General features: G+C 41.8%; 1 protein-coding gene across 2 annotated transcripts in view; it reads left to right on the forward strand.

The window, feature by feature from the left end:
• The window catches only part of LOC122813535 (cytochrome b-c1 complex subunit 6, mitochondrial), a 159,737-nt gene that overhangs the window by 25,847 nt on the left and 106,918 nt on the right, over positions 1-26,972 (forward strand). Inside the window, exon 2 of one of the 2 annotated variants that reach the window (XM_044085907.1) lies at positions 5,161-5,196. The exons of the other annotated variant lie outside the window; for it this stretch is intronic. Coding sequence (XP_043941842.1) covers positions 5,161-5,196 — 36 coding nt within the window. The remainder of the gene's footprint in view (positions 1-5,160; positions 5,197-26,972) is intronic. 2 annotated transcript variants of the gene reach the window in all.

A 26,972-nucleotide genomic window follows, 5' to 3' on the forward strand; every position in this document is an offset into this window, starting at 1 on the left:
TGATTACCCAGCAGGGCAAGGCTCATTATTCACCCCTCGCCAACCAAGAGACTAAGCAGCTCACCCTATTGTTAGGCATGACCAAAGGGCAATTTCAGGTATACTCTCCAGTCCAGCTGGTGAACCTGGGTATCCTGAGGCAATGTCATAGCTGCCTCATGTACACGGACAACCCTCGCCTCCTATCACAAAACATTAACGTATGCGAGAGATTTATATAGCTAAATTGGAGGCCAAGCTGTCTCCACCAAGACTGGAATAGGCAGTCATGAGGAGAAGGTTAACACTTGCACCACACCTCCAGCCTCACATAGACATACTAAACCAACACTGGCAAAAAATATACATAAATACACAGTCATACTCTTGAGGCTCCAAATAAAAACCAGCAAAAGCATCAGAAACCTCCAAAGCAGATGCCCAAAATACCTGCACCTCCCGTCACAAACCAGACAACAACACATAAAACAAAATCAGTGTGCCGCAGAATCACAGCCCTTAAGGCGAAATAACATACCTAACGCACTAGTAATAGGCGACTCTATAGTCGGACATACCTAACGCACTAGTAATAGGCGACTCTATAGTCGGACACACTGACGTTCCACTCACTAGGCTGGATAAGGTTACTGTTCACTGCCTGCTGAGTGCCAGGATCCGCCACATAACACAAGCACTCAGGTCACTCCAGAACAAGTACAAATATGACTCTCTCATTGTTTATGTTGGTGTGAATGAATGGAGATCCTGGGCCACATGAAGAGACATGGAAGAGCTCTCTGATCATGTAGCCCAGGCGGGTATGACCCTGACCCAGAGTAGCATCCTGTCCTCACCAAGAGTGGTACCACAGTATAAAGAAAAAATTATCAATTTCAACAATTGGCTAAGCTTCTGGTGTCATTCAAGGGGAATCCAGTGTCTGTCAACATGGGACGACATGCTCAACAAGCCTTGTTGCTTCGCAAGAGATGGCTTGCACCTGTCGCCCCTAGGCTTTCTAATACTGGCCAAGGCTCTTGCTGCCCCCATAGTGCCTCTTTAGGCAAGGCTCAAAAGTCAAACCCACCTCCGTAAACAGCACAAAATTAGGGTTATGCTACTCGACGCCAGGAGTTTAAATCTCAAAATGCAAGTGCTCGAAGCACTCCCTAGTATGGCGAACCTAGACATCTGTGCAGTAACTGAAACCTGGTTCAAGGGTCCACAGAGCACCCCAGCACTACTGGGCTACAACTCGTACCACACATTTCGGCTGCAGAACATGGACCAAAACACAAAAGGAGGGGGTGTATCCATATTCATCAAGGATACCTACAACTCCAGGTTAGTGGCGCAGCATGATACGTCTGAGATTATCCATGTGCAACCAACATCGGGCAAATCTGCAATGCAGATTGTGGCCTGCTACAGATCACTCTCCATGACCCAGGACCACCACTCTGCCTTTCTGGTGACACTGGAAAACATAAAGGCCCTACCAAACACCCTGATATTGGGCAATTTCAATTACCCTACTGTTAACTGAGAAAACTACTACTAGAGTACAAACTCCCAGGTCCAGCGCTTCCTGGAATTTATCTACTCAAATGCCATGGATCAGCTGGTAAACTCCCCTACCATAGGTGAAAACATATTGGACCTGGTTATCACCAACATGGGCGACAGGTGTTCCGCACCGGAGGTCAACCCGTCACTGGTTAGATCAGACCGTAAGGATGTCCACACCACCACCCCCAACCAAGGAAACCACAGTGAAAAACTTTTCTATAGCAAACTTCACCTTACTTAATACAGAGGTGGTGAGTTTCACAGCCCCCACGCTAAAGAATGTGTCCAAGATGCAGGAACCTTTACAATTGCACTCTGAGCGCCTACAAGGATGCATGGATCATGCCAACCCTAGCAAAACCAAGACTCGCTCCCCGAAGCGAAAGAAACCAGTCTGGTGGACCCCTGCCATAAACGAGCTATACAATAGAAGGAGGAAACTAGTTCAGAAAAAAAGCAAATCCCAAGAAGGAAAGACGTCCCTGATCAGTATCAGTAAGAAACTAAGGTCCCTCATAAAATCATCCAAGGCTAACTTTGAAAGAAAAATAGCCAATGATTCGAAAGATAACCACAAAGCCTTCTTTAGCTATGTCAAGAATCTAAGTGGCAACTCGCAGATATGCTCTGAGCTAGTGCAAAATAGCACAAAATATACTGAACCTACTGATATTGCCAACATCCTGGCAGATTCAGTGCAAACTTCACCCCCAAAAAGGCCTACAACAATATCGGAAAAGTGTAGTGTTCCGGAAATCCAGACGCACAGGTGAAAACAGCCCTTTCAAAAGCACAGCGTCAGTGGGGCCAGATGGTGTCCCAGGCTGCGTCTTGCATGAGCTAAAGAACAAACTAACCCTCCACCTAAACACACTGTTCAACCTCCGCCTCTCCACAGGCTACATGCCCATAGAATGGCGCACAGCAACAGTTATTCCGCTCCATAAAGGAGGGGCCACAACTGACCCTGGTAAAAATCGGCCCATAAGCCTGACTAGCCTGGTCTGCAAGGCTATGGAGTGCATCATCATGGAACTCATTAACAAAGACCTTGGGGAACCTTGGGGAACCTCCAAACGCTTGACCCGACCCAGTTCTGCTTTAAGGGCAGATCATGCCTACTGAACCTGTTTGACTTCTTCGAGACTGTCACAAAGGCCATAGATGAGTGGGAAGGTGGTTCGCACAGCCTACCTTGACCTCGCCAAGGCTTTTGACACCATTCCCCATTCGGGAATTACAGAAAAACTCGCCAGCCTGAACGTAAACCCCTTCGTCACGAGATGGGTTGCCAACTGGCTTACAGACAGAACTCGCACGGTAAGAATAGCGGGCTCCAGGTCCGATTCTAAACCAGTCAAGTGGTGTCCCACAAGGCTCTGTCCTGGGACCCCTACTGTTCGGCAAACACAGGAGGACTATGGCTAACTTAAGTTCGCTGATGACTGCAAACTGGGAGCCATAATTGACTCTCTGGCTGACACGGACATTCTCCAAAAGGGCCTTACTGAGGCAGACACCTGGTGTCAAAGTCATGGTCTCAAGCTAAATGCCAAAAAATGCCTAGTCATCCCTGTTTGGGGGAAAAACAAAACACCCATCATAGGTGCCCCCTTTAATACAGAAGAGGTAATAAGAGATTTGGGGACCCAGGTAGATCTCCTTCGACAATCATATTGACAAAGTAGTTAGGAAATCCTTCTATGTAGCCCATCTAATTACTAAAGGATTCGCATCTAGAAATAGAGGTTATAGTGCTCCTCTACTCGTCACTCATCAGACCCATCATAGAGTTCAGTGCCCCTTTTGGGATGTACCTCACAAGACACTTCCAACAGCTGGAAAAACCACAAAAGTACCTCGCCAAGAGGATTAATGTCCTATGCAGCCTGACTGGAAAAACTCCGGCTGTACTCTGTGACATATCACTTACTCAGAGGTGATCTCTGCCTGACTTACAAAGCCATGTCCAACTCAGAATTGATGTACATGCTCCACCTAAAGAAATTCAAGTGACTGCGAGCCACTTGCTTTAGTGAGCTAAACCTCACCATAACAATAAATAAGAGCATGCTGGAGGGATAGATTCCTGTCACAGGGACTCCCCATGCTTTGGAACAAAATTCCTAACTCCATTAGGCAGAGCCCCTCACTAACACTCTTCAAGAGAAACCTTGACAAGTGGATGGGTGGGTAACAGAAAATACACCCCTGAGATCACTTCATTGGCTGTTCTTGACAGAGGCTCTGTGTGTGTGTGTGTGTGTGTGTGTGTGTGTATGTGTGTGTGTGTGTGTGTGTGTGTGTATGTGTATATATATATATATATATATATATATATATATATATATATATATATATATATATATATATATATATATACACATATGTGTGTGTATAAATGTTTACATTTGCATATGTAGGTGTGTGTAATTGCGTATGTGTATAAATGTTTACATTTGCATATGTAGGTGTGTGCAATTGCGTAGATATGTATATACAATTACATGTATATGCGTACATGCATATATATATATTTTTTTGTTTGTTTTCTTCAGAAAACTGTTATTAAAAGTTTGTAATGCATGGAATTTTCTGTGTGATTCAAGTGCAGCAATTATGATCTGAAATCAGTGGGAGGGGCAATAAACACACAAGACCCAATGTTAAGCACCTCTAAACTGTTAACAAAACGTTAAGCATGCTGTAAGTACAATCCAGATCAGGTCTTGCTAGTGGCAGATGGTACTTGCTGGCAAACAACAAGGTCAGCTTTTGAGCCGTTTAATTTTCTACTTGAATACTTTGTCCATTGTACCTCTCATGTTCCCCTGGTTTTCTTTTCCACCCTGTCCATTGTAAAAGTTTGGGTTTTTCTAGTAAGTCACTGAGGAATGCCCTCAGTCAGTAGTGCCCAACTGAACTTGAAGCAAAACCTGTGTTCACTTTTAAGTGAATTGGACTGGAAATCATTTTCACAGGGGAAGCCCCATCTCCAAGACTGCACAGTCTCCGGGCTAAGGGCATATTCCCTTACACCAGGGAGTTTTGAATGCACTACTCCTGTCAACCAAGTGTGTTGACTTTGGAGCGTTTAACTTAAATGTCATTCTTGTTTCACTTAAATGTCATTCTTGTATATTGTTTATATACTTAAACGTACACTAATATTAATATAAATGTATATTTAGTTTTATAAAAATGGGTTGTACTTGTGTTTTATATGTGTATATATATAGATACTCTAAATACAATCTATACATGCAGGTAGATATTCATATGCATTTGTGTGTTCTGTGTATTTATATACACACAGTCCGGTAAGTTGTACCCAACAGTGGATTTTGTCATTTTATTTTTTCTGGTATTGTGTGAGGAAATGAGAAGTCTGGTAGAAAATTAAGCCGCCTCATTTGCTTTTCATAATTCATTTTATTGTTAGTTTCATTATGCTAATGTTGCATTTTTTCCATTTTTCCCTTGCCTTTCCTGTAATGTTCGTCTTTGCAAGTTGCTTTTATAATTTGTCATTGAAACTCCTGTATATTTGCCAGTTAGTGAAATGTGTAAAACAACTTTGTTTGAAATGTTTTCGTTTGCTTCTAATAGGAAACTGAAGAAGAGGAAGAAGAACAAGAGATGGTAGTAAGTAATGTTTTGGTTAGGTTAAACAATTGAAGCCTTTTTTTCAGTAGCTTGTAGACATTTCCCATAACTTAACTTGTGTGTCCTAGTTGAATTGGAATATTGCATGAATGTAGTAGTTGCATAGTTGAATATTGCATCTTGAAATTTTAACCACCGAAATTGAGGTCTGGTGTGGGCTAGTGGTTATTGCCTGTCCACCCACTTTGTACTACCCTTACTGGAGGAGAGGGCATTTCTGAAGGTCCTGATGCATGCCATTACTGTTTGTTTGGCAGCATACCTGTATTTGTTTACTATTAATACCTTGTCTGTATTAGAGTTTCTACTGCCAAGAAAGCAGTGGACACTACTGTTTCAGGAGGAAAGTTGTGAGGATTTGGAGATTTCAGCCTTCCTTGGCAATTGTCTGTCAAAGTAATTATCTTTTTGAAAATAAGCTACTGCAGGTTGTGGGCACGGAAAGGCATTGTGTTTAACAGAGTGGTGAGAACGTGGCCTGGGATGTTACGCCAGAGACTGTTCTTCATACAGTCCTTGTGTAGTCTTAGTCTTAATTGGAGTGCCACGTTATATTTCTGAATTGGTTGTTGAGTCAGATTAGTATGTGTTCTTTTCTGTCACCTTTTGTACACCAGTGGTGTAGCTAAAGGATGATCCCTGTGGGTAGTATCCGGCCTCTTTGTTGCACTGTCCAGTCCAAGAGCCATCACTCCTATACACATTCGTGGTGGAGTCAAACACTTCTGGTGCTGTCCTTGTCCTTCACATACTGGTGGTAGAGGTGCTGTCCCATCACTTTTTGGTAGAGGTGCTGTCCCATCACTTTTTGGTAAGGATATTGGAATTTAATTTAATTTATTCGGCCTGTTGCAGCTTTAACAAAGATGATTGCATGTTCTGTTAGCCACAAGGTAGTTTACCCATTATAGTTTGGTTTAGTTTAGGAATATATAGAAATGAGCTCTTCTGACAACTGCACAAAAATGTCAGTGTCGCAGCTAACAAAGGAGTGTAGAGCAAAAGGTACCCCATGTAAAATGTTGTGGCATCTTTGTGTGAAAGTGGAATGCAGCTTGGAAGCAGCCTAGAAGGTGTTGTGACTGTGCAGTAGTCAAAGCACAATCTTTTCCATCTCAGGAGGACTGGTATTGTAAATTATGTATCGATTTAATGCAGCTGAGAAAATTTGTCTGGAGGCAGACAGGAAAGAAAAGCAGAGCCGGCATGTAAAGAAGCTGTTCTTTTTTTTTTCTGACACTTAAGTAATGTATAGGGGAAGCCAGTAACCAATTGAAATGTAAGACCATAGAGTGAGTCAGAAAAGGGGAGACTGGGTGAAACAGATTTGATTATACAATGTCTAAGATGACCATTTCTGAAAGTATTCCCTTTTATGTATATACGTTCAGGATGTGTGGAGAGGCTACCCCTGCAAATATCTTTAAAAAAAAAAAAAAAGAAGAGATTTTAGAGATTCACTTTTCTCCAGTAGTTTGTCTCCTCTTTTTATCTTGTCAGCACTTGGCATTTCAAAGTTTTTTCCATATTTGTAGACAGATGCTTAAGTGCTTGAATGGTTGAATAGATGGCATCAGGTTGGCAAAGGGCAGTGATTAGGGTTTTTGAATCCTTTACTCTTGGGTTAAGCACTGCATGTAGTAAGAAACTTTGGAGAGCATAGAACAAAAGTGTACAAGTGAACAGTACCTTATTTTCATACCGTATACGAGTGGATATAAGGTAATCATACTTCAAGTGCATGCATAGCTTTTAGTCAGGAAACAAGCCCTTTGTACTTTGCTGGGGTCATGAGGATTGGTTGGAAGATCAGGATAGTAACACTAGTAGTGATTGGGAAGGAAAGACCACCTTTCTCAAGCTAGGTGGTTACCACTGCAGTGGAGGAAGGGTATAACACTGCACATGGGTATATGGGTATTTCCCCTTTTGGGAAAATGTCATCCCCACTAATAATTGCATTAATAACAACATACTAAGCATGCAGTAAGTCGTAAGGGACTTGGGCACCCATGTTGATAGCAACCTGACTTTTGACCACCACGTTGCCTCCATTGTACGGAAGTCTTTCTACATGGCCCACCTTATAAGTAAGGGAATTTCATCCAGGAACAAAGAGGTCAAAACATCCCTGTACTCCTCCCTCATCAGACCCATTATCAAGTGCAGTGCCCCTTCGGCATGTACCCTGCCAAGCACATGCAGCAGTTTGAGAGACCACAGAGGTTCCTGACAAGGACAATCCAGGATCTCAAACACCTATCCTATACAGATAGGCCAAAAGCCCTGTCCCTCTACTCTGTCTCATACAGACTGCTCAGAGGTAACCTATGTCTGACATACAAGGCCATTTCAGACCCAGCCGTGATGGAGTTGCTGTATATCCGTAAGACAAACTCCACTCATGCAACCTGCACTCGAGGCCTTAACCTGGTCTGTGACATTAATAAAACTTCTTGGCGTGTTAGGTTTGTGTCTTGGACTCCCCTGTCTGTGGAATAGACTCCCCCTGTCCATGTCAAGCAGAGTACCTCTCTAGCTCTCTTTAAGAGGAACCTGGATGAGAAACAGAAAATATACCCTTGGGATCCCATCTGTGTCCCTGCTAGACAGAGGAAACCGGTGCTGACTTCAAGGGAATATGGGTGAAATTTTTGGCTAGACTTAATAACGGGCTTTCAGGCCAATAGCCTGGGTTCATTCTATGAATCTGTAAGGGAGCCCTAGGGGTAATGTAAGTTACGCAGCAGCTTACACAGAAAAAGGGAGAAGCATCCAGTACATGCCGTTGGTAAAAGCCTTGACTGTGTAGGATCTTGAGGGTACTCTAGTAATACAGCCAGGCATGGAGGCAAATGTATGAGGAAGGCATTAGGGGAATACCCAACTGGAACCCACACCTTAAAATGGGGCTGGTGATGTGATTTTCAGAGTGGGACGTTTTTGTCAGTGAAAGCAGAGTGCAAGCTAAGCCTTGGCTGGATGTTCCTGGGCTTCCCCTTGGAAGGTGGTACTGAGGTAGGCGGTGGTAGTCGGCCAAAAGTAGAGGCACCAGTGGTTGAAAGTATTTCTTTTGGAAGGAGAGCCGGAGAGGATCATGAAGTTGGAGGCAGCCAAGAATGCTCCGGTTACAAGGCCAGACTTAGTGTGTGTACTGGGGTAAAGGGTTATTGCAAAGGGAATGGAACTCTTCAGGAGGCCTAATAAGAGAAGTAATAATGTATGTAGCATGCAAGGCTTATGGATGGGCATTTGTGAATGGCCATGTAATTCCTTTTGTAGGCCATGTGAGCATAAAGCCTACGGCTCGTATAGATTTTTTGCTCACCAAGATTACAGCAAATGTAACTGGGTACTGCAGCACTTTAAGCAGTGCCAGAAATTTGTAGCGCTGGTGACAAAGGGAAGGCTGCTTTAATGCTAATGAGCTGTTTTGGTGATTTAATTATGGATATTTTGTGATTCTGTTAAGAACCCCAAACTCCACAGGTAAGACCTCTATCTTCATAGTAATGGATGTGACATGAAGTGTCCAAAGGTGGCAACTGTTAATGCAGAAAAGGTGACAAGTGCTTTAAAGAAGTGCCCATTTTGTCAGGCCTGCTGGCATATTTGTGAAGTATTTAAGTTCCCTCTAGCATCCACAGATGTATGGGCTGGTGGAGTTCAACTCTGTACTGAAAAACAATGTTAAAAGCCTATACAGACCAGTGTAAGTGGGCAATGGACAAGTTCTTGTCTCATCTCTTTGCATACTGCGAGGAGCCACCGGAGTTTACATGTTTTTAGTACCTAGGGCTGCTGTGTGGTCTCAGGATGACTGGGGTCTTGGAATTTAATTTTGTGATGAGTGGGAGGATGGATGTGATTCTCATAAGAAGTCTGTTGCCCTAAACATCAGGGCTAGGCGTAGGGAGCACATGGCACAGTAGCAGCTTTGTTTACTATAACAGGATAACCAGAGTCAGGGAGGAGATTGTACCTTGTTGTGTCTAACTGGTAAAAGAGTAGGTAGCCTGGGAGGGCCTCACTTGGTGTGCTAGTGCCAAAAAGATGGCAACACGAGATGGCAGCACGAGATTCTGTGTGGACTGTACAGTACTGAAGTCCCATAGCTGCAGATGCTTAACACACTCCCAGGACCAGTACTGCCTTAGAGTAGTTGGGTGGATTTAAGTAACCACTGTTGACCAAGGGTTATTGGCATGTACCCTTAACACCTGCAGCCAGAAAGCCTGTGTTTGATTTGTATGAGGTTACAGAATTGCTATTTGGAATGAATAATGCCCACTCAACTTTTCAAAGGCTGTAGTCCACATCTAGTAGGAGTGGGAAATTATGGCTATTGCTTACTTGGATGACATTGCTATCACCAGCTGATCATGGAAAGAACATGGTCAGCAATTTAGAAAGGTGTTGGGCAGGCTGCAAAGAGCAGGGCTGACTGTTAAAGGCCAACAAGTGCTAGGTGTGTATGCACACTTATTTATACATACTCACACTGAGGAGATCCACAAGCTAAAACTTTAGAAGTTTGTTTGGGAGGGAGAACAACTATTAGTGGTGTGTTTGTCCTTTTAGCCTTTCCCAGATTTTGAAATTTGCTGCTGAGACAAGACAGTTGTGCTGAGTCACATTTATTTTGTGTATATACTGGGTTGTGGCTTTGTTATACAGGGATATAAAAAGTGTACACGCCCCTGTTAAATGCCAGGTTTTTGTGATCTAAAAAAACGGACCCCCAATAAATAATTTCAAAACTTTTCCCACCTTTAATGTGATCTATAACCTGTACAATTCAATTGAAAAATCTGTTTTGGGGGGGGTAAAAAAAACTTACAATAAGCTGGTTGCGCAAGTGTGCACACCTTTAAACTAATACTTTGTTGAAGCACCTTTTTTATTTAAATCATTCAGTCGTCTTGGGTACACACCTGCCATCAATTAGAGAGACTTTGATTAACCCCAAATAAAGTTCAGCTGTCCTAGTAGGATTTTCCTGACCTTTACTCAGTTGCCTGCTACAACAAAAGCCATGGTTCGCTGAGAGCTTACAAAGCATTAAAGGGGTCTCGTTGAAAGGTATCGTCAGGAGAAGGGGGGCAAAAAAATTCCACAGCAATAGAATATACCATGGAACACAGTGAAGACGGTCATCAAATGATTTCTTGTAACTTTGATGCTTTTAAGGCTTCTTGACCTATACCCCCCCAAATGTATGGTCACTCTCGTGGGGTGGGGGGGGGTATAGCATATAGCTGTTCTCCAGGTGTTTGGTACATTCCCAAAGGATAGACTGAGTAAGTTTAGGAGAGAAATTGTGAGGCAGTATTTCTATGCAAACAAGCAGACAGCCTGGTATATTTGGATCATGGAGTTAATGTTTTTTGGTTTTGAAAATGGCTTTTAAGATGAGTTGTGGGGTGTTGGTGTGGAATGAATGGGGTGGCAAGACTAATAGGGAGGACAAGTTTGAAGTAAATATGTGTTGGTAATATGTTTTGGGTGAGAGTAAATGGTACCATTGGAATTCAGCTTGGTGCGGACCTGCTCATTGCACCAGAGATTCATGGCATATCCAAAAAAAAATGGGGTGGCAGTATTTAATTTTGTTGTTTGGCTTTGCAGATGTTTATGCTGGTGTCCCCTGCTTTACTTTTTTGGAACACATGCAGTAGTGTTTTTTTTTTTTTTTTTTTGAATAGTGTTTCACTAATATTTTTTTTCCCTAAATTTGGTATTGTATTTGTGAGTGATGCCATCTTGCTGAAGGAGTTTAGTTGAGCCATGTCAGTTTTATAATCGGCCACATTTGCTGTTCTTTTTCGGTATTGAGTGCTGGAAATTTTGGTCCCGGAGAAACCCTTGAAGGCAGTAGAATTTGGGGGCATCTTATACAACCTCTGTGGAGGAGGGGGGGTGCACATTTATCTGACTTACCCAGTGATGAGGCGTATGTGGGTGTTTGTAAGAACAAGGGCAAGTAGATTTGATCAGAGTCTGATAGGTTACTAGGGTTAGTGATGCTAAGAAAACTGCATATTTTTTGAGATGCACAGTTGCCATTTTATGGATGTCAGAAATTTAGAATGAATGATGAGTGTTTAGATTCAATAGTTAAGGACTTTTAGTTTCTTTTTGTAGGTTTTGTGGGCTATGGGATAAATGGAATAGCTTCTGTAGTTAGCAATGATACTCATGAGATGTTCACTGTAGGACTCTGTGTAGCATGTACCTTTTGTGATCCCTTTTTGCAGATGGGGAGACCTGGTGTCCACATTCCAGAGCTTTGTTACCTCAGGACTTTGGCGATACTTTCCCACCAGTACACTTGGACATAGGTGACTTAAGTGGTGCCGACACCATCTTCAGATCTTTCTTGATAGGAAATATTGTTTACTGCATTTTCTGTATCGTAGGCAGTCGGCCAACTTCCAGGGAACACACCATGTAGGCATTTTTTATTATTTTTATTTTAGTGTTGGTTATAACATCTGATTCTGATGCCAAATCTTATAAACCTGAAGAATTTGCAAAACTAAGTTTGTGAGGAAGCAAATTACTCAAGGGTTTCGACAGTCTGTGTTCCATCTCAGAGCCGAGCATAACATGACTTCTCTCTCCATTGTGCAAGTTTCTTAGAGAGGTCAGGTTGGGAAAAGGATACTCTAGCCATGATGGCTAAAGCCTCTGGGAGTCTCCCACCAAAAAAGAAGCATTCTGGTAAAAGACATGAGAAGAAGCTTTGGGAGACAAATGACTGAGCTCTTCTGCAGCCCCATTCTAATAGCTGACCCCTGCATCTGGCGTGATTGCTTTGCAGGTTGCTATTCCAGCATCTCGCATATCCTTTTGGACCAACATCTTTCTCTCAGTGCTTCCAGGACTGCTGGCACTTTGGGTTCAGAGGCTGTTTTTCCATTTACCAACGTGAACCAGGAGGCCAGATAGAGAAACTGATCTGGTAAAGGGTGGGGTGGGGGGGGGGTGGCAAGCAAGATCTAAGGTGAAACGTTCCTCTCGTCTGCGAATTCCTGAGGGATTAGCCATAACGTAACTCCACTGTCCTTACAAATCCACACCAGATTACCTTCCATATTTGTTGTCACCCCACCAGATTGGATGGTATTTGATTCTTTGCAAAAAAAAAGTTGGAAGTTTCCACTCAAGATCAGTGGATACAAACCTTCTACAGCTACAGATTTGCCATTTTTGGCGCTGTAATCCTCCACTGGCACTGTAATCCCCCCACCCCAGTTCCAAAGGACCAGTTGGATCTCATCAGTGCAGACTTTGTTCTGGTGCCCTAGAGAAGGCCGCAACTGGAGATGGGCAAGGCTTCTACTCAAAGCTCTTTCTAGCCCCAGCTAAACAAGGCACAAGGAAAACCCAGTTCTAGACTTTCCCCTACTGTCTATCTGTTTTGCATTTGTAACAGTATAGTCTGACTAGGTCACAAAGCCCCAGGGAAAGAAAGGTTACAAAACTAAGTACAATGGCTAGAATGACCCCTATTGGGTAAGGATAAAGCGATTTTTCACAATACTGTAGAAAAGTAATTAAAGCATTTATAATAAGGAGTAATGGAAACTGCTAGAGTAAATAAAATACTAGAATAAGGATAACTATCAAAAGAACAGATTTAAGATTTTTGGGTACAGACAAAAGCATAGTAAAATGAAAATATAATGGAAAGGTGGGAGATTAAAGGAAAAAGTAAAATCTAGTGTAAGAAAGATTAAAAATATGTTGAAGTAAAAGGAATTGGTATCAGCATGGTTAAGTTTTAAAAAAAAAAAAAAAAAAAAAAAAGTTGAGGAAATGAAGTTAAGAAAGGTAGTCTTGGAAACTGTTAATTAGCTTGGATCATTTAGTAGTAATGCATATTTCGATAAGAAGCTTTGGATAAGTTAGGTTTAACTAGGAGATAAGTACAGAGCCACATGTCTGCTAAGAATGATCTCCTTTTTTTAAATGGTGTAAGAGTCTAATTGAGTAAGTTGTATTCCATTTTTTTCAAATGCAATTTGAATAGAGATTATCAACAGTGTTGCTGCATTTAAGTATAGCAGCGAGGAGCTGTAATAGAGTATGGCTGGAATGCATATTCTTGGCCATTTGTTTGGGCAATATTTGTGTATACAAGAGTGTGGAGTGACTAGTCGATTTTTAAATTTTTGAGTGCAATAAAGTGAGGAGTTATGTGGCAGAGTTCCTGCAGATTTATCTATTTTTGTTATACTATTTGTTAATTTTTTGTAACCGCTCAGATTGAAGTTAAAAATTGGAAAGGCAGAGTAGGTTTGGAACCTAGGCAGTTCGCAATAGTTTTTCTAGCAGAGTCAGTAAGGTATGACTTTATCCTGTGTAACGTTCCCAGCTTTTGGTGAGTTTTATTGGTTACATGGGGGAAACATTTTTAATTTTATGATGACACCAAGAAGTTTAGTATAGATGACTGGGTGCATTTTAACAGAATTATTGTTGATTGAGAGGAGACTCTTGGACAGGTATTTGTTTTGGGGTGAATAATTTGTTTGCTTTGCTTTGCATGCATAGAAGTTGGTCATCGAGCCAAGTTTCAATTGCAGTAAGATGGTGGTAGTTCCTGGAGCGAGAATGATTTTACTGAAAAAATAGTAGAACCATGTGCTTGTTGAATGATGGCATGAGTAGAGGCAGTATGTGAGTAATCGTTGAAAGGTTTGAAAAGTAAGGAGCCCAGTATAAATCTTGAGGGACAGCAGTAGAGATCGGGTAAGAGAGTAGTCGTCCTATTTCCATTTAGTGGTCTAGTGGTCTATTGCCTGTTGGAAAGTGAACTTTAGAACCATTTAAGAGATGGCTGATTTAGTCCTAATGAAGAAAGTTTAAGGAGTTTATGGTAGCAGACGCTGTCAGATGCCTTGGGTAGGTCCAGAAAAGTAGTTCAGACAATTAATTTCTCAAGAGTATTAGGTGATCAAACTGCTGTGGAATGGTAGTAATGGCCCACTGTTACAGAAGTATATGCTAAAATATTTTTTCCAAATTCATGTACATGGTTTTATTTGTTATAATTGTTGGGGAGTATTGAAATAGGGTAAGTGGGGTACATCAGCACTGATTTGTATTCACTGATGCTTGTTTCCATAGATATTTTTGAATGTTGAGGTATATATATTGTGAAATCTGTGCTAGAATGTGCTAGAATTCGACTGAAGTTGGGCACAAAGAGCTCTTATTGTTTTTGACTATAGAGAGTACTGATTGGATAAAATGTTGGTTTTATCTCTGACATGTTAATTTGTTGTGATTTGAATGGGGTAATTTTACCTGGATTTAAATGTTTGCTGAAAAAACAAAAACAGTAATAATTTTGACTTGAGTGTATTGAAATTGTTTAGAATTTGTTTGGTCATTTTTAATCTGTTTGACTATTTCTAATTCATTTGAATTGTTGTTGGTTAACAAATGTTTTACTGGAAATCTGTAATTTCCAATAGTTTTCATCAGTAATTTCCAATAGTTTTCATCAGTTCTTGTTTTTAGTAGACCTAGGGGAGAGCTGGGGGAGTTTTCACTCTCTGAGGTTCTTAATGGAGCATAGAAAATACATTTTTGATTAATTACAGCCATATCTGATGGAAATAGACATAATATCCTTTATGTACTTTTGCAGAGTTAGTGATCTGTTTTGAAGTTGTTGAGATTTTTGATTGTGTTGTAGTGATGTTTGAGGATTGTTTCCAGTACCTGATTTGTAAAGGTAGGAAGATAACCACTCTCTATGCTTCTGGTAGAGTGCCAACTGTAGTAGAAATTGTATTAGGAAATGTGAGGACCCAATCTAAAGTACTCTTACTTATACGCGAGTGGGGAGTTGATTTTGCTGTGAAATACCACATAATTGTACAAGAATTAGGATTTTATGAAAATAGTTGTCAAGTTAGTGTATTGTTTAAATCCTCCATGATGATTGTGTCTTGGCTGATGCATTATTTCTAGGAGGAATATGTAGTCTGCAACAACAATGGGACTTACTTTTTTTTTTTTTTTTTTTTAAATGAAGAGAGAATAATTCACTGTTATGGAACTGTGGAGTTCCCAAGTACAGTATTTTAATTTGTAGACTATTTTACATAATAGCCATTCCGCCAGCTTTTTTATTTTACTCTAGCCTGTTAGGCAGGTGGTATAATTTGTTCATGTCTGATGGGCCTTTAGCCAAGTTTCAGTAGCTGCTAGTATGTGTAGAAAATGTTGAGCTAGCTAAGAATGTAATTCTGGTTTATTGCAAATACTATGGAAATTCAGATGGTAGAGATTTTTTTACCAGTGGTACTAAAATGGGGAAGGGAAGATGTAGAGCATTAGTGGATGTAGTGCAAAATTCATCTAGTCTATAGGGACCTGGATTTGGGTGAAAATAAATGCATGAAGTGAAAATTTGGATATGACTATATTTCTTAGTATGTTTGCCTTTGTTTGGAATTTCTGAAGTAGAGGGTTGTAGTAGGAGTATGTGTACTTTTAAATTGGTTACAATTGCTTAAGAATGATCATTGCAAACTAAGATATAATAATGTAATATGTTGAAAGGCATAGTAGTAATAACAAATACAATTTGGGCAGAGAAGATGACACAGTGTTTAACTTAAAGAAGGAAAAATAGAAGATGTTGAGTGCATGTGTGAAAGGGAAGTAGTGATGTAAAAAGAATATGGAGAAAAATGAAAATAGTGTAAAAAAGAACATTCTAATATAATGTGATGTCAGTATAGTTGGCATGAAATATTATAATGTGATAATATATTGTTTGATGGAGTGAAAGTAATAAAGTTTAGAAATGAAGAGAATTTGCAGATTAAGTACGGAGGATGTTAGTTGGCAATATTTACAAACCTAAATTTATATTGCTGCAGTATAGTTGGAGAATGGTAAAAGTTTACAATCTGGTGACTCCTAAAATAAGGTATAGAAGTGTCTGTGTTATAAATATTTGTTGAAGAGTAGATATAAGGCAGAAGAAAGCAAGAATTAAAATTGTCAGTAAAGTAGTAAATAAAGTCTCCTATGACCTAGGACATCTTTTTTCATATCCTCTTCACAGAATTCACAAGAGGTTCCACAGATTTGCAGCAGTGGGAAAGCATGTCCAATTCACATCCTTACCCTTTAGCTTGTCTGCTGTACTTTTAATGTATCCATGCATTTGGTGAAGACTATTTGCCCACTACATGTCAAATGGCCGCCAAATTTATTTTTCTGTACAATTGTTATATCCTAGCAGTGTTGCAACAAGGGTTTCTATTGGGTTTCGATTTCTCCCTGAATTGTCATGGATTTAAATCTGTGTTTAAAATCAAATGTAAACTGCCCCCACCTCCCACGAGGGCATGTCTAGACAGCACCCTTCACAAAAGTGCCCATCTGACTGTATACTTCAAAACATTTTGCAACAGGATGAAGTATCAGCAAGAAAGTAATTCAAACTGCTGGGTTACATTGCATCCTTCATTCCATTGATGCCCCTTGTATGATTTACAAACGCTCTGAACCTCCCGTAGTTTCTGAAAATTGGATGGTGTCTGCAAACTCTTTCCTTGGAGACCACTGTCCTCCTCCCAATTGGGAGGTCGGTCTGTCTGTGTTGCATGACGCATTACTTATGAGGCTTAGTCTCATTCTTTAACATATGTAGGCATTGTTTTAGAGTAGTGCTGTGGGTATGGTGAACTGTGACAGCAAGGTTATGTGAAAAGTGTGCAGTCAGTTGGCTACCTCTATCTTGCACAAGTTGACGTGGTGCTAGGTAGCAGCGATGGGTTGTAAGTCAATATGAAGTAGTTGCCACACTGCTTCACAGTGTCTAATGATAAATGCTGGCAACAGATAACACAAGACCACAGTTTGCTCTTGACTTAAGTAAGGAAGGGGGAGAGGGAGAGAGAGAAGTTCAGGATGAATTGGTGCTATGCCAGAGGCAGCTGCCTGATGGGGCAGTGGTTCAGAAATGGTTCATGGTACTGTACCAAATGAGATACAGCAAAAGTAGTTTGGGTGCCATATGAACATAAAGTGAAATATTGCTGTATGTTCTACAAATAAGTCCACACATGGGTGCCATTTAATGAGGAGGAAAATAAAATGCTATATATGCATTCAGCACTGCTGCCAGTAAAACTGGTATAATTTTAGCCCACTGTCATAATCTCCTCCTTTCACTGAACAAACTTCCCCATAACGGAGATCAGTAGTTTTTTTGGACCTAGAACAGATCTTGCTTTGCCTATAAGGAACACTGCGGTCCTGGTCAGTGGTAAATAGCATGTTGATGATCCTGTGTATTGCGTGGGTCTTGCAAACTTTGCCAGCATAAAATTAACATCTACTGCACATTGCCATATCACCACTGGGATTACAGTTAGACAGGTAGCACTGTTTTTTTTTTTTTTTTTTTTTAATGGGAGCAAGTTTGTCTGCAAAAGCTACACCCACTACATGGTTGTGCACATATTTCAGAGCATGGTTGGATTTTCTAATAACCATTTGGTACTGCAGCCTTATTTGAAGGAAAAATAAATGGGTAGTCCGGTGACTTGTCACAATCCATTACCCAACATTACTTGTTTTCTGTTTTACTTTTTACAGCACAGGAATTCCAAGAGTTGTTATGAACAGTTGAGTTGACTAAACTGGCGAGTTGACAACTCTGTCACCATGCCTTATGTAGTAACTTTCTAAAATTGGAGTACTTTGAATGCGTGTTAAGGCACTTCCAGGTGAGACTAACCTGACTGGGTTCCCTCTCACCAAAACAATGTTAAACGTTTTGCTGTTGGTAAGCATTGTGGTCTGATGTGACTCGACAGTCTTGCAGACTGGGCTTTTTTAGTACATTTCTCAAAAACTCCAAGAAAGACCAGCTAAACTGGTGTAGGCCCATGGGATAAATACAAATGGTCCCTTAAAGACAAACCTGTTTCATCACTGTAACTGTATAGCCAAACAATCTTCTTATGCTGTATTGATGAGCTCAGAAAAGAAAAGGGCAAAATGTATCCTACACACACAGCTAGTGGAATTTGGCTTTATTGGCCTGAATGCACCAATAAAGACTTGAAGCAGAAAGTGAAAAGACATGGTCATTAAGAAGCAATGTATCTGAAACTTGGTTCTTTACTGAATGATTTGTCTGAGTGACCTTTTTTTACCCTTTGATATGTATGCTTGTGTAATAATGATGGTCAGGCAATTACTGCTTGCATTTTGCTAAAATTATTTTAGCACTACAGAACGAACCTAACAAAAGTTAGCAGTCCAATTAAGTTCTTTTACAGAAATGTTTTTTGTCAGTGTCAGTGTCTCTATTTGAGGTAATGTTTAACGAAAAGTGCTTTGGTTAAGCTCATTAAGCTTCACCTAGATAGAGAAAAAAGGAAAAGCATGAAAATAGAGACTGGGATTCTGAAAGGATTGACATGAGTCGCTTCCCCATCGGTGGTGGTCCTTTCTGATTCATAGACCACCCTACTGCTGAAGTTTCCCTGTAATGGGAGCATCAGAGGGGAAGACTGCTCCCCATAGTAATAAGGCCCTACCAGGAGTGGCTAGTGAGCAGTTCGACCTCTTAGGTGGAGGAAAAATAACACTGTCAAAAGATAGTTTGTCACCCATTGATTCTGCTGAAAGCAGTCGCAGTGCAGCTAAGCCCAGCAAAGATTAGTGAAAATGTAGAGGTGAGTGGGTATATGTGCATCTGTGCCCGTCTGTATGTATATCTTTCTGTCTGTCTGCCTGGGTGATCCCCCTAGGGGGGATTAGGAACGGACGGGAAGAGTGTGCACATTTTGGTGAATGATTGAGTATGTCTGCAAATCTGACTTTTTTGTGAGGGAGATCTTTTGTAGTGTCCGTGTATGTCAGAGGTGGAGGAAGTGACTTTGCTAGTGTGATGCATACCACCATCACAGGTCTGAGTGCTAGTGGTTAAAAAAAAAAAAAAAAAAAAAAAAAGTCAGCTGGTATTGAGGTCTTCCTTGTTGCAGTTCTTCCAGGTCAAAAAAACTGTTTTTTACCCAAGCTATCACATGTACTGCACCTATCACATGTACTGCACCTTGCTAGATTAACCCCCCCCCCCCCATCCCCGGTGATTTTATTTATTTATTTATTTTTCCCCAGAATCCTATTGAAAGTCCCAAAGGGCATTGGGCTTGTAAAGTTTTCTTACAGAATGGTTTGTTCTGTGCTGCGCTTGATTAATCTTTATCAAATTGTTCTTGAATTTGTGGAGATAAAGCATAGTGATTTTCAGTTTGGGGGGGGGGGGCATTTTGTTGCTGATGTTCGTAGACATGATTTTTCTCATTGATTGTACTCCTACCCATGATTTAATCAAACAAGAAAAGACCATTTAAAGAAAAACAACTTAACTGGCTTGAGATTTAAAAACAGAGGAAAAAAAACTGTGCCCCCCCATTTAAAAATAAAAAGTAAGCTAATAGCATCTGGTCAGAATTATGGAGCTTTAAACTGGTCAGAATTATGGAGCTTTAAACTGTATCACAACTCTCTCTCTAGCTCAGCAACTTCCAGCACAGGTTATGCAGTGTTTTGTATTGTTAGAGAGGCTTACCAGTTAAAACACGAGACAAGTTCGGAAGTAGGATATCGTGGAAGAAGGTCTGGTACTAAATTTGCCTGTCTGTTTACAGGGTAGCCTGAGAGAGAGTGGTCTCCCCTAGCAGAGGACAGCCAACTTACAAAAGCAAAGAGGAAGCCCGCCCCCATACAGGGGCAGGAGACTCTGTTAAAAAAAATTATTTACAATTTAAGTAGGGGAATATAAATTTTTCCATTGTGTAGATCATCTTGTGTTCCCAAGAAGGTTGTGAAACGCAAGCTTTACATTAGGAAGTTTAATTTTGAATTGCATTATTCGAGATGGTGAAGTTAGTAGATATGATGGTTTACTATGGTAAAGTCTAAGTGGACTCTGTGGAATCCACTTTAGACAAAGTCTGGAGGCTGAACGGTGACAATGTTGAACCCAACATTGTTTAAGTACAAATCTCGACCCATGTTAAAGCCCATTCCGAGGTTGAAATCGAGACTTATTTCGACAATGTTGAGGTGTATTTTGACGCCGTCAGAATTCAACATTGTCACTTTCGTGGATCTTGGTCGATGATCCCATCATTCAACTGAGTCCGCTTTGACTTTACCATAGTAAGATATATTTGTATGTTTGGGATAAAAGCATGTCTAATTTCCTTTAGTGCTTCTCATATTTAAGTCTGACTTATACCACGTGCTGTTTGTTTTGTTAAGTTATATGTCTAGTGTAAATGGTTGACATCTGTATAGTTTTTATTTATTATTTTACATTTGTTTACTGGGAAAGTCTGACTGGACATGGGTCCTTTTCAGCAGAAGTCCAGGGAGAAGATTCAACTGAGAATACAAGTTACCTCTAATTTCTCTTGTGCTTATTTGTATTTAAAAGAATAAATGCATAATGATAGATTTAAGCCATTTTTGGATATAGTTCTTTACGTAAGAGGCACCTTACCTAAGTGTCATGTTTAATCATAGCCTCACCTCAGGCTTCATGCCCACTGAGTGGCACACGGCTACAGTTATCTCACTCCACAAGGGGGGATCCACCTTCGATCCTGGGAACTACTGCCCCATCAGTCTGACGAGCCTGATCTGCAAGGCCATGCAACGTATTACCATGGAACTTATAAACAGAGACATTAGCAACCTTCAAATACTGGACCCCTCCCAGTTTGGGTTCGTTAAGGGCCAGTCTTGTCTCCTGAACCTGATTGACTTCTACGAATCAGTCTCCAGAGCTGTGGATGAGTAAGGCGGTCCACACAGCCTATCTGGACCTCGCCAAGGCCTTCGACACCACCCCCTACTTTGGAATCCTAGATAAACTTACTAAGCTGGGCATTAATCCCTACTTCACTCGATGGGTTGTCAACTAGCTTACTGACAGAACCTACACTGTAAAAGTAGCAGACTCTAAATCCAGCTCCAGACAAGTGGAGTATCTCTGGGTTCAGTCCTGGGACCGCTCTTGTTTGGCATCTACTTCTCTGAAGTACAAGTCAACACTAAGGGACTCTGGCTAACAAAGTTCGCAGATGACTGCAAACTGGGAGCCATTACTGAATCCCAAAATGATGTGAATATTCTACAAAAGGGCCTTGCAGAAACAGATGTTTGATGCCAGAGCCATGAGCTCAAGGTCGGTGCCAAGAAATGTATAGTTATCCCCTTTGGGGAAAAACATGTACCCGTGAATTGCCACATAGGTGGCAGTATACTAAACACCGCAAGTGTGATAAGAGACTTGGGGACCCAGGTGGACAGTGGTCTCACCTTCGATTACCACATCGCCACAGCAGTCAGGAAATCCTATGTGGCACACATCACTAAGGGCTTTTCATCTAGAAAAAAGGAGGTCATTGTCCCACTGTACTCATCCCTCATTAGACCCATTATAGAATACAATGCCCTGTTTGGTATGTATCTCTCAAGACATTTGCAACGACTGGAAAGGCCGTAGAAATACCTTGCTAAAAGAATCACAGGCCTAAAGCAGATGCCCTGTGCTGACAATCTAAACTCCAGCTATACTCGCATATAGTCTACTCAGATTTGATCTCTGCTTAACATACAAGGCCATGTCAAACCCAGAGCTGTTGGACATGCTCCACTTAAAGAAATCCCAATCCCTCAAACACATGCTCCAGGGATCTAAACCTTGTCATCACAATGAATAAAACATGCTGGAAGGATATGTTCCTGACCCAGAGACTCCCCAGACTCTGGAGTAGACTGCCCATACATGTCAAGCAGAGCGCCTCTTTGGCCCTCTTCAAAAGAAACCTTGACAGTTGGATTGAAGATGGGGAAATTCACCCCAGGGATCACGTCAGTCGCCCTGCTAGACAGGGGTCCAGGGAAGTAAATATTGTGGGAAGAAATAGCCTGGGAATTGTTATGGCTAGGCTTGTATAGGCCCTAAGGGCCGATGGCTAGTACCAACCTATAAACCTAGTACTGGTGTATACAGTTTTGTAGATGTAAACACAGAATCCTAGAACCTGCTAGACATTACTATTGGTCATAATTCTTGAGAATGTATTATCTGAGATGGAGGATTAGTTATGTAGCTGTGTTTGAATCCTAGGTAGTATACTACTGAGAGAGAGAGAGAAGTTAATGCGGTTCTGATAAGGAGATATCCAGGACTGCTAAAGGAACAGGGCCAGTTATCAATTAAGTGTAATTTCAGGATGTTTTTAAACTGAGGCATAGAGCAGATGTTCTTCATCTCACATTGCTGCAGTCATAACTTATGGGTAGTCCACTGTCCTCGGTCGGCCCGAATACCAAAGTATTAGGCTGACGTCTGTCATGGGCGCTCAGATCTGACGTCAGAGCGTCAGGGTATTAAAGCGTATGACCGACGTCATATCCTCAGTCTTTTTTGCCGCATGGTCCGATGCAGAAGCAGCGTTTGCAAGTGCCGTTCGGCGTTCTGAAATTTTCTGATTCTGAGTTTCAGACCGAAACCAAGTTGGGCTAAGTACCCCGTTGGGGAATATTTTTGTTTTTTCTTGCCTCAGTTAATTCTGGATGTCAGAAAAAGTGAATAATTGTATTTCTTGTGGGAAACGGATACAGCATAGGGATTACCACTCTCTTTGTATTCCTTGTTTGGGGCCTGAGCACGACGTAGTCGGGTGTCGCTTTTGTGCTAGGTTTAATAAGCGCACCATTAAACGTAGGCTAGATTGCGCTAGGCTTGTCTTCGGTAAGCGGTGTAATTATAATATGCCGTCAGATCCTCCGACGCCCGCTACCGCGAAGAAGCGCAAAGAAAAGTCGTTAAAGTCCAAGCAGGATGAGTCATCCGTTCCGGACGCCGGTTCTTTAGAACCTACGGTGGAATCTGTGGATCCAGCCGAGGTTTCAGTTGAATCTCAGGGGGAGACATTAATTTTGCAAGATGTGGCCTCTCAGGAGTCAGGTCAGGCTGAGGGGGCCTCTCAGGTTGCTGTTCTCCCTTCCTTGTCTAAGGTGGTTAGGCCTTCCCCTTCTGTCTCTAAGGTTCCTTCCAAAGGCAGGCCTGGTTTGCCTTCCACGGGTGTCAGTCCTAGTTCTGCAGGTTCTGTGCCTAAAAAACACATGCTTAAAATGGCAGAAGATTTAATTTCTTTAATCAAAGGTTCTATGCCCCCTCCTGATAAGAGGCCTAGGGTGGAGCCAGAGGTGGAAAGTTTGGAGCAGGCTTCAGATTACTCAGAGTCTTCGGCTGAAGACATTCAGGATTTTCCTCCTTATTCATATGCAGAGGATTCCACTCCTTCTGCTTCTCCTCCAGAGGATTTTTCTTTTTCAGAAACCCTGCATTCTATGAGGGAGCATTTTAAATGGGAAGGTCAGGATTTCTCAGATTCCCGAAAGAGGCTTAGGGAATTTTTGTTTTTACCACAGCATAGACCCTTGGCTATACCTCCTGTTTTGGATGTTGTTCAAGACGTTTTCTCTGAGGCTTCCCTTAATCCAGACTCTTTGCCTCCTGCGCCAGTTAAACCAGACAAGTATTACAGAATGCCTGAGGCTCATAAATATCTGTATAAGAGTCCAAGGGCTGACCCAGAAACTATTAGCCAGGGACCTAAGGGTGTCAGGGCTTCTGTTGTAAAGAATCCGGTTCCTATGGATAAAGATGCTAGAGCTTTGGATAGATGGGGTAAGAAAGTGTATACCTCTTCCACTTTAGCAATGAGGGCTTTGAATTGCCAGTTTCATATGTTGAAGTACCAGAATTTTCTCCTTACTCAGCTAAAATCTAAAGTGGATGCTTTGGCAGAGGGCATAGAGTGTAAGGAATTACAGGATTTGGTACATGCCTCTGAACAGGTGGGTAAGCATTCTTTGCAGTGTGGTTTCGATGCTTTACAGGCTGCCACTGGTTCAGTTATTCGCAGGCACGCCTGGCTTAAGGATCAGAATTTGTCAGAGCATGTTAAAACTAGAATTTTGGATGCTCCTTTGCAGTCTGAAGTTTTGTTTGGTTCTCCTGTGGAGTCTGTCTTGAAGAAAATGGAAGACAAGGCTAAGTCTATGCAGACTGTTAAAGATTTTTTGCAGGTGCAGCCCCCTAAGTTTAGCAGGAATTGGCCTACTAAGGGATGGGCTTATCCTTCTTCTGATTTACAGTCTAGGGGTAGATCTAGACGTGGTAGGGGCAGAGCTCAGAGTTCTTTCAGGCCTAGAACATGGAGTTCACCTGCATAATCTACAGGTGAGGGCAGGGGCCTTCGTAAACAGGCCCAATGACCTGCATCTTCAGCTGCCAGATTCTTCCTGTCTGGCAGCTCCTTTGGGAGGAAAGTTGGCACTCTTCAAGCAAAACTGGCTATTAGTCACCCAGGACAAATGGGTGTTGGACATTATAGACCGAGGCTACAAGTTTTATTTCCATACATTTGCCTCCCTTTGTGAACATGCCAGACGTTCCTCCTCAGCAAAGGGTAGAGGCTCACAAACAGATTTCTTTACTTCTTCAAATGGGGGCTATACAGCAGGTCCCTCGGTCAGAAGTGGGCCTAGGATTTTATTCTCGCCTGTTTCTAGTACCAAAGAAAGGAAACACTTGGAGGCCGATTTTGGATTTATCTATCCTCAACACATTCCTGGACATTCCAAAATTCAAAATGTTGACGTTGCAACAACTTCTACCTCTGTTTGGCAAAGATCACTGGGTGGTAACTCTGGATCTCAAAGAGGCTTATCTTCATGTTCCTATCAGGCCCAGTTGCAGGAGATACCTGCGTTTTCAGTTGCAGGAGATACCTGCGTTTTCGGGCTGGGACTTTACATTATCAGTTCTCTGCATTGCCCTTTGGCTTATCTACTGCGCCCAGGGTGTTCACAAAGGTTCTGGCTCCAGTGATAGCCTTCTTAAGGTTAAGAGGAATACAAATTTATCCTTATTTGGATGATTGCCTGATTCTTGCTCAAGACAAGTACGAACTTCATCATCTACAGTATGTGATGGCAGTGTTAAGGTGCCTAGGGTATTCTGTGAACGAAACAAAGTCCAGTCTAGTACCCTCTCAGGAAATGTGCTTTCTGGGTGTGAGACTGAATACAGCTTCCCAGATGGCCTTTTTGACCCCGGACAAGCAAAAGAACCTTACTTTTTACTTCCATCAATTGTCCCTACGGTCCAGGCTGACTGCAAGGACAGTCCTTCAAGCCTTGGGGTTCATGGCATCTTGTATTCTGGTGCTTCCCAATGCCAAACTGCATATGAGGAAGCTACAATGGTATCTCAAAAATGTATGGACACAACACTGCCAAGATCTGGACACTGTCATTCAAATAATACCTTGCATTCAAAAGGAATTTTTGTGGTGGGCTCAGGAATGTCACCTAAACAAGGGACTCTCTGTGACCCGACCAGAGGCGAGTCAGATTTTAACGACAGATGCCTCGGACAAGACTTGGGGAGCACACCTCAATGGAAAATGGGTTCAAGACACGTGGCCTGCCAGACTTCAACATTTACATATCAACTTGAAGGAGATGTTAGCAGTCCAATTTGCATTGATGGCTTTCAAGGATATACTTCACCCAGGGCAAGTGTTGATTCAAACAGACAACACAACTGTCATGTGGTACATCAACAAGCAAGGGGGAACCCATTCGTACCCTCTTTGCAGGCAAGCTATGATTTTGTGGGAGACTGCACTCAGTTTACACCTCAATCTTCAGGCAAGGTTTCTACCAGGAGCACAGAACTCCTTAGCAGATGTTTTGAGCAGACAGATAGTGGATCCCCACGAGTGGAAATTGGATCCTCATGTATTTCAAAATTGACAGTGATATGGGGAACTCCAGACATAGATCTGTTCGCTTCTCCACTAAATTTCCAGTTGCCAAAGTTTTGCACAAAAATGTTTCATCCCACAGCTTGGAAAGTGGATGCTCTATCATTCAGTTGGAGCAATCTTCACGTTTATGCCTTTCCGCCTCTGCCTCTCCTCCCCAAGGTACTCTTGAAGGTCAGACAAGACAAGCCCTCCATGATTCTAATAGCTCCAGATTGGCCTCGACAGCACTGGTACCCTCTGCTGAGGAGTTTAGTACGGGATCCTCCATGGCCTTTGCCTTCGATTCCGCACCTTTTGTCTCAGGAGGGCAATCATTTCCTCAATGTCAGGATTCAGTCCCTGCATCTAACAGCCTGGCATATTCTGTTCTAGAACCTGGAGGGTCGCAGCTTCCACAACAAGTTTTGAATGTTATTTTGGAGGCCAGAAGGCCTAGTACAAGGAAAGTTTATGCTGATAAATGGAGGAGATTTTTAATTTGGAGCAAAACAAAGAGCTTTGATGTTTCCAGGCCTGATTAAGTGTTTCTCTTCAATATCTTACAGAATTATTAGACAAGGGTTTGTCTCTCTCCTCTATAAAAGTTCATGCTGCAGCCATTTCTGCTCACTATGACTGTGACCCACCATTATTCTCTCATCCTTTGTTTAAGCAATTTCTTAGAGGGGCAAAGAACATAAGACCCCCACGTAGAGCTCCTACTCCTGCCTGGGATCTCAATTTTGTGTTGGAAAAACTTACTTTACCTCCTTTTGAACCTGCAGCTACGGCTGAGTTAAAGTTTTTGTCCTGGAAGACTGCTTTTTTGTTGGCCATTACGTCTGCTAGAAGGGTTTCTGAATTACA

This window comes from Protopterus annectens, chromosome 10.part0 (genome assembly GCF_019279795.1).
Source record: "Protopterus annectens isolate FY-2018-M chromosome 10.part0, PAN1.0, whole genome shotgun sequence".
NCBI lineage: Eukaryota > Metazoa > Chordata > Ceratodontiformes > Protopteridae > Protopterus > Protopterus annectens.